At 34.5% G+C, this 7189-nt stretch overlaps 1 protein-coding gene across 1 annotated transcript; it reads left to right on the top strand.

Moving 5' to 3' along the window:
* Positions 1-329: 329 nt before the first annotated feature.
* Positions 330-7152, top strand: LOC110694502 (DNL-type zinc finger protein-like). Its single transcript, XM_021871689.1, has 2 exons — positions 330-455; positions 6421-7152. The coding sequence occupies exons 1-2, from the start codon at positions 398-400 to the stop codon at positions 6921-6923; spliced, it is 561 nt and encodes a 186-aa protein (XP_021727381.1). The 5' UTR covers positions 330-397; the 3' UTR covers positions 6924-7152.
* The last annotated feature ends 37 nt before the right edge of the window (positions 7153-7189 follow it).

Here is a 7189-nt window from a genome sequence, read left to right as displayed (position 1 = left end):
TAGCATATTTGCATAGTTATAACTCTCATAGTACTATAGTAGGTGATATGAACTATTTTCATAATACAATGTGTTGAATTTCAAATTTTATTGTCCGAGATTTATCCTGTACTTTTCCAGAGTTTTACAATACCAATATATTTGCTTTGTAATTTTATTTCTAAAGTCCTTTATAAGGCCCCTGAAAGACCCTTTATAATTCTCTTATATTGTGTTTGTTTATACATTTTAAATGGGCTGGGCCGGGCCGGGCTTAATGGCCCATTAACAAGCTCGGCCCATTTCGGATTAGGCTTGGCTTGGCCCTGCCTGCCCATTTCATGTAAATCCCGGCCCGGCCCGTTGAACAGGTCTAGTTGAAAGGCGAAAAGCCAAAGTCGAAAGCAGCAAAGCAACCATGAAGAAGGCAATCACAAGCAGCGGTTCTTGGTGGCGTCTCCTCACATCCCAACCCCGTAAGTTCTCTTTCTCTCCTTGTTCATTTTTTTGTATCAGCTTCATTTTGCAATTACTCTGAAATTAAATTTATTCCCATTTGATTTTTTTGATTCGATTTATCACTTTGTATTACATTGTTTTGTTCGAATTGTACCCATATTTGGCTTTAATTTAATTGCTCAAAGTTCTCAACTTTTAAAGCTTTGTTGATTTGTTTACCATTGTTTAGTAGTTGTATTCATATTATCTGACTTAAGTTCTAATTAGCTGAGAGTACAATTAGTATATTGTGCAAAGTTTGATTAAAATTTGTTTTGAACTTGAGTGTCTGTTGAATACTTTATTTTTGTTTTATTTTTCCTTATCTGATTACCTTAGGTATTAATTGAATGATGAAAAATGAAAATTAGTCTAGTCTAGTGAGAATTATTAATTTATTAATATTTTTAGTGGTTTCTTTGGGTGGATTGCCTATGTTACTCTGACCCGGCTACGAATTTTGGAGATGGGTTTGTGTCTAAATGTGGTTCAACTAATTTGAATGATTTTGGTCCAAAATGAAATGTCTAGTGTCCATATCTATGCGTATGTGGTATGCAAGAGTGTAAAGGATCAGGTACTCAGCATGAACTGAAGCGTCCAAGTAAAAAGAACATTTAAAATTATGGGAAACTGGGGTAGGAAATTCATGCTGAAAGTTTGATTGGTTACCTTGCTTTATCTCATATATACATAGCTTATTCTACTTAGTTTTGATTTTGGTGTAATTCTTCTTTTTAATAACTTTTGTTTAATTTGATTGATGCCTTTGAGAGCGCTATATAGTTTGTGTTTTTCGAACGCGGCAAAAATGCCATCATACCCGGGTCGATACGACTAACATGGAAACTGGTATGGAATATGGCCCGGACACACCATGTTGTCATTGGGTATGACAAGCTTAGTGAAACCCTAGTTCTGGAAATTAATAGATCAATTTAAGAGAATAAGGTTCTAAATGTTAGGGTTTTTTGTCGCTATAGAGAGGGCGTTTCCATGGTAATGTTCTCATGCCAATCTGATAACCAGAAGTGGTCGAAGAATGGTGTAGTGCATAAGTGGTCGAAGAATGGTGTAGTGCTTGGCTGGGAAAATAGGGTAGAAAATTCAAGAAAGAGAAAGCAAAGGGTGTGGTTGAAGAGAGAAAATAGTGTTTTGGGTCAATTCCAAAAGAAAGCAAGTGCATTGTCTTAAAAAATATGCTTTGGGTCTTTTCCTTTGACATATAGTTTGACCTCAATTTGTTATTGATGCGAGAAATTAGTGTCGTGGGCTCGTGGCTAGGCTGTTCACGGATTGGATATCCGAATACTCGGATATCAGAAACTGATATCCAAATCCGATCCGAGACTTTCGGATATCCATTATCCAATTTTAAGTAAAATTGATTATGATTACTTTCTAAATTTCACTAATTTTACCGCTTTTTTATCGCTAAGTTGTACAACATATTTTAACAAAATAGTAGTCTTTTTGCAATAAAAATTATCATCAAATATATTAAGAATATTATAATAAGTTAATAATTCAGGGTCAGTTTTATATGTACAATCCGAAATTTTGAAATTATTATCCAAATCCTCATCTGATATCCACTTTTTCGGATCGGATATCCAAAAATTCGGATCGGTTGCGGATCAGATTATCAGATTTTCGGATCCTCGGCTAACTCTCTATCAAATTGATCCTAAATTTACCAACTGTACCAAGTATGGTGGCGAATAGGGTTGAATTCCTCGAGGACGGACAATAAATGATACTACTCTTACTTGCATATAATTATGTTAGTTCAATCAAAAAGTAGGTAATTTGTTGATTAAAATTAACTATATTGACTAAAACAAAGGTATAAACTAAATCTAAAATCTCTAATTTTATTCAATAACAAGACACTAGGGGTATAATAGGGTTCAAGGATAATTAATCAAGTATGGGATAAGGAGAACACAAGCTAAACTCAAGTACTACATATGCATATCATTAGCCTCTAAATTAGTCCTAATGATTTCTCAATACCTAGACAAATTCCCTATGCATTACACATAAACTCCTAACAACTAATTACTTGCAAATGGCCACTTGAATGCAATGAGTATAAGAAGAGAGCTAAGGAATAATTTAATTAATATTATTAAGCATAACCCATAATCTCATACAAAATTTATTAACCCATAACCCTACCCCTAACCAAAACACCACTCACAATGCATTATCTTAACTAAAGTAAAAATAAAATAAAAAATTCAATCATTCCATCATCAAAGAATAAGCAATCATTAATAAGAAAACAATTAAAATAAAAAGAAAAGAATCGAGCAATAAAGAAGATTAACATAATGGACTAAGAAATAATAATAAAGTTGGTGGATTGAATCTTCAAAGTTGATTACAAGGATTATTAAATGTAATCTAATAATGTGTCTTTCTGTCTCTAATAAAGCTAACCTTTAAACTAATGATATTGAAAAAGTGTTCATTACAAGAGGGCCTCAACCCTGAAATAGTAAATCACAGAATTAGATGATCCAGACAAACTGAATCGCGGGTATGTTCAGGCAAACTTGGCATGAAAGTCTTGGCGAACCTAGGGTAGGTTTCCGGACCTTCCTGGTTTTCCAATAACTTCAAAGCTACAATTTTTGATGAATTTCTTGGGTGAACTCCTGCTTGGACTGCTGCCTAATTTGCTGGGCAAACTGTTCTAAGCTGAATATCTGCATTTTTCTTTGATATATCCTTGCTTTGAGCTTGATGAATCCTTCATCACATGCCCTAAAGCCATTTAAAACCATCATAGCCGAAGCTAATAGGCAAAAGCAAGAATAGGGGCATGAAATGTTTTTCTAGAGAGATTGGAGAAGTAAAAGATGAATTAAAACATGCGAAAAAATAAAGGAAAAAATACCTAAAACGATCCTAAAACCTACTGTCTCACTAGCTAATGAGTGACATTATGTCGCTCATTTAACTTTTCACGACCTAAAATTAATAGGGAAAGGACGATAAATGACCATGAAAGAAAGGGAAAAGGAAAGGGTTTAATTGAAGCAAGGGTGAAAGAGAGGAATGAGGGGAAAAGTATAGATGTAAGATTTGAAACAAAGAATATACACTAACTCACAAGCCATTTAAACCCTTAGATCACTATAAAGGAGAAGTATGCTTTCATGGGGGTTTCCTAAGAGTTTAGCCAACAAAATGACATAATGGAAGCACAAAAACAAGGAAAGAAGAGTTTTGGAAAACAAAAAAGGGTTTATTTACAAATTAGACTCAACAGAATTATTATAGATGAATGCTTGCAAATCTACTAGTTTGTAGGAGTAGCCATGTTGAAGGATTTTTAAGTTTGATTGAAAGAGCCACCATGCTATGCATATAGGACTAGAGTTACACCAATCCTTGATTTTATCCGGTTGGTATAAGAGTAGAATCTTGTAGTGACCAAGAAATGTTCATATTCAAGCACCCTATAAATAGCTATCTAGGCCAATTAATGAACCTATTTTTGCTGAAAATTCTTTAAACTAATCTACCTAAGTTACCTAGATCCATTTACTCATACATTTGAGCTTGTTTCGTTTAATTAAGTCATTAAAATGTGAGTGAAAAATACATAACCATACAACAGAGATAACTATTAAAGCAGGTAAAATTTAATAGGCTACCTCTTTAGGAACAAAAGAAATAAGAAGTATTTATGGTAGGAAACAGGAAAGAAAGTCAGAGGTGGGAGAATTTAAACTTATCTTAAGTATCTTATGTTTGACAGTTCGTGTCTTTGGCGAGTTTGCATCACTATTTAAATTGTCTTAGCAAAAGAAGTTGATGTTTGTCAATCTTCTTGCCCTTTTGAGTTTTATACTCTTAGGGGTTTTTGAATGTATCTAAGATATGATCATATTAAATGTGAAATAGTGGTGTATTTTGTATTTTTATTTAACAACGCACTGGTTAAAAGGCTTCTTTTTTAAAGGGAGATTTGGAGTATATAGGCAAATTTCTTGTCAAATTCTATGGGGGAAAGCCTGGTGCTACCAGATGTGCTCGACTAAATTTAATTTCTTGTTGAGCTATATTTCTTTTAAAAGGGATTTCAATGCAATATTGGGTCAATTGCAAAAGAAAGAAGCATGATTGTTTTGCATCAGAGCTACTTGGCGTTTAAACTTTTGTCAGTTGTTGTACTTTTACAAAGATGGGAACAAGTCCCAACTGTAGGGTCTACTGCTACCCTTTTTTTTTTTTTTTTTTTTTTCCCATAATGCTTTCCCTTATAATTCTTTTGTTTCTTTGGGGGTTAGGGAATGTGGGGACTTGTGAATGTTGATCCTATATTAAATCATAGTGGCTGAGTTTGGTAATTTTTTTATTTTACGAACCTGAAAATGCTATATCAGGCGGTATGTACTAATCGGAACCTGCCCATTCTTCACATATATAATGGTTTAGAATAAAAAAAAATATTGAGCATTTCTGTACATGGAAATGTTGCACAGGATTGCTGTCATATCAAATTTGGTTTGAGAGGAATGCTGTTATTTTTAGGAATCAAGGCACTGATCCTTTTTATGTATTTAGGGGAATTAGTTTTGGAGTTTCTTGTTGCTGTAGTGAAAGTCTAAGGCCGTTGCTAATCATGTAATTCTATGAGTGCTTTGGTTTTGTAGGTGTCTCTATTTGTTCTAGGTTTTCCTCTTCAACCTTTCGTAGAAGGCGGGGAGATGGATTTTTGTAGCTTCTTTGTTATTTTGTACTTGAGAATTTTTTTCCTTTATCTATTTATCTATTTGATGATTAATAAAATTTCTGTTTTGATTTTCTATAGAAAAAAAAAGAAAAAGAATGTTACTTCTTTAATTGTTTTTCTTTTGCTATACAAATTGTTAGAAATTAAACCTCTATTTTCATGATATATCAATGACTTCTGGTACAAGGAGGCAAATAAAAAGAGGGGGGGGGGGGGGGGGGTTAAGAGAGGTCTATGACCCTTCATTTTTTTAATGTACCAATGTTTAAAATTGGAATGATTTGGAAAGAAAATTGGATAATAATTCATAATTTTAAGTAAATGATAACAGTCTCGCTCATGACATCTACCCAACCTTCTCTTTCCTCTCTTTATGTGGTCAAATTTACTCTCTCCTCCCTATTCTGCTCTCTCCTCTCCCTTGATCCTATGGATGGAAAATTTTACCCAATTAAAGGGATTTTCCCTAATTTCCATCTCCCTCCTCGAGTCCTTGATTAATTCACACTCACTTGTATATTGGAGAGATTGTTATATACACCCGGGTGCACGGTACACCTATGAGCATTTTGTTCTCATTTTGATGACTTTTTTATTTAATCATCAAATGAAGAGCAAAAACTAACTTTGGGTTAGTTGGGTGCACGGTACACCCGAGTGTGTATAAAATATTTCATTATATTTGGCTTGCTGCTTAGTGAGGTTGATTTGCTTTATTCTTATCATTTTCTTGCGTTATTTACTTAAAATATGATTTTCTCTCTTTTTTTTTTACACAATTGAAATTACAACAAAAAAAAAAAGTAAAGTTAAATAAAAAGTAATAACCTACTTCAATGAAGAAGAGAAATTTGCATTCCCTCTCCTCACGTAACCAAGCAAGGGACAATGTTTCCTCTTCCCTCCATCCCCCCCACCCTCCTCCCTTCCGCTTATCCCTTGTTTGCTATGTTATTTTTACTCTTTTTTGTGACTTTTATATGTTTAGTAGAGAGGGGGGGGGGGGGGATGCCAGTGTCATGACTTGTCATTGTGTTACGTTTGTGAATTTGGATCAGGTTTGCTGAATTTGTAGCGCAATTTGAAATCTGATTGACATGGTCTTATTTTGTGTTCCTAGGATGTCATGTGCATTAACTTGGAAAATGACTTTACAAGGAAATCTTACATGTCTCTTTCATACATTCTAACAGGAGCATCTTGTCACCCTCTTCCTATGACCAATTTAATCTGCGAAAAATATGCTAGTTTGACCAGAGTGCTTCAGATGCATTCAGAAGGAACCTCCAAAAGGAGACTATTTACAGAAAGTGCTGCAGATAGTAGCTCTGAGTCTAGTTGCTGCAGTTCTGAAGTGCCGTCTGGCTTAAAGGCTGATGCTCAAAATACAGTGAACAAAGATATGATGAGCAAATTGAAAACATCCCCACGACATGATCTTGCCATGGTTTTTACATGTAAAGTTTGTGAGACAAGACAAATGAAGTCGTGCTGTCGTGAATCATATGAGAAGGGTGTAGTTGTTGTGCGTTGTGATGGATGTGATAATCTTCATCTCATTGCAGATCGACTTGGATGGTTTGGAGAGCCAGGGAGCATTGAGGACCTTCTTGCTGCCCGTGAGGAATTGGTGAAAAAGGGTCCTATTAATTCCTTAAATCTGACTCTTGAAGATTTAGCTGGGAAGAAGTTTTGAAATGTGTGTATTATTAGTTTAATTATCATACATTTGCCTTACTGATTTATTTCAATTATAGCCAGTACAAAGGCTAGGTATTTGGTGGTTTTGATGGTTGGACCGGCTTTATCCTTTATGTGCTCTCTTACTTAGAATTGTAGTAATGTATTTATGTTAATGACTTGCTTGGCCAGTGGCACGTATGAGAACTAAATATCATCCCATCTATCTTCAGTTTTTAAATGAACTAGTAGCGGGCAGTGTTCCTATAGCATATTTGGCGC

The sequence above is a fragment of the Chenopodium quinoa genome, unplaced genomic scaffold (assembly GCF_001683475.1).
Source record: "Chenopodium quinoa cultivar QQ74 unplaced genomic scaffold, ASM168347v1, whole genome shotgun sequence".
Lineage (NCBI taxonomy): Eukaryota > Viridiplantae > Streptophyta > Magnoliopsida > Caryophyllales > Amaranthaceae > Chenopodium > Chenopodium quinoa.
The sequence above is the reverse complement of the archived record's forward strand: the minus strand, read 5'-3'. Positions and strand labels throughout refer to the sequence as shown.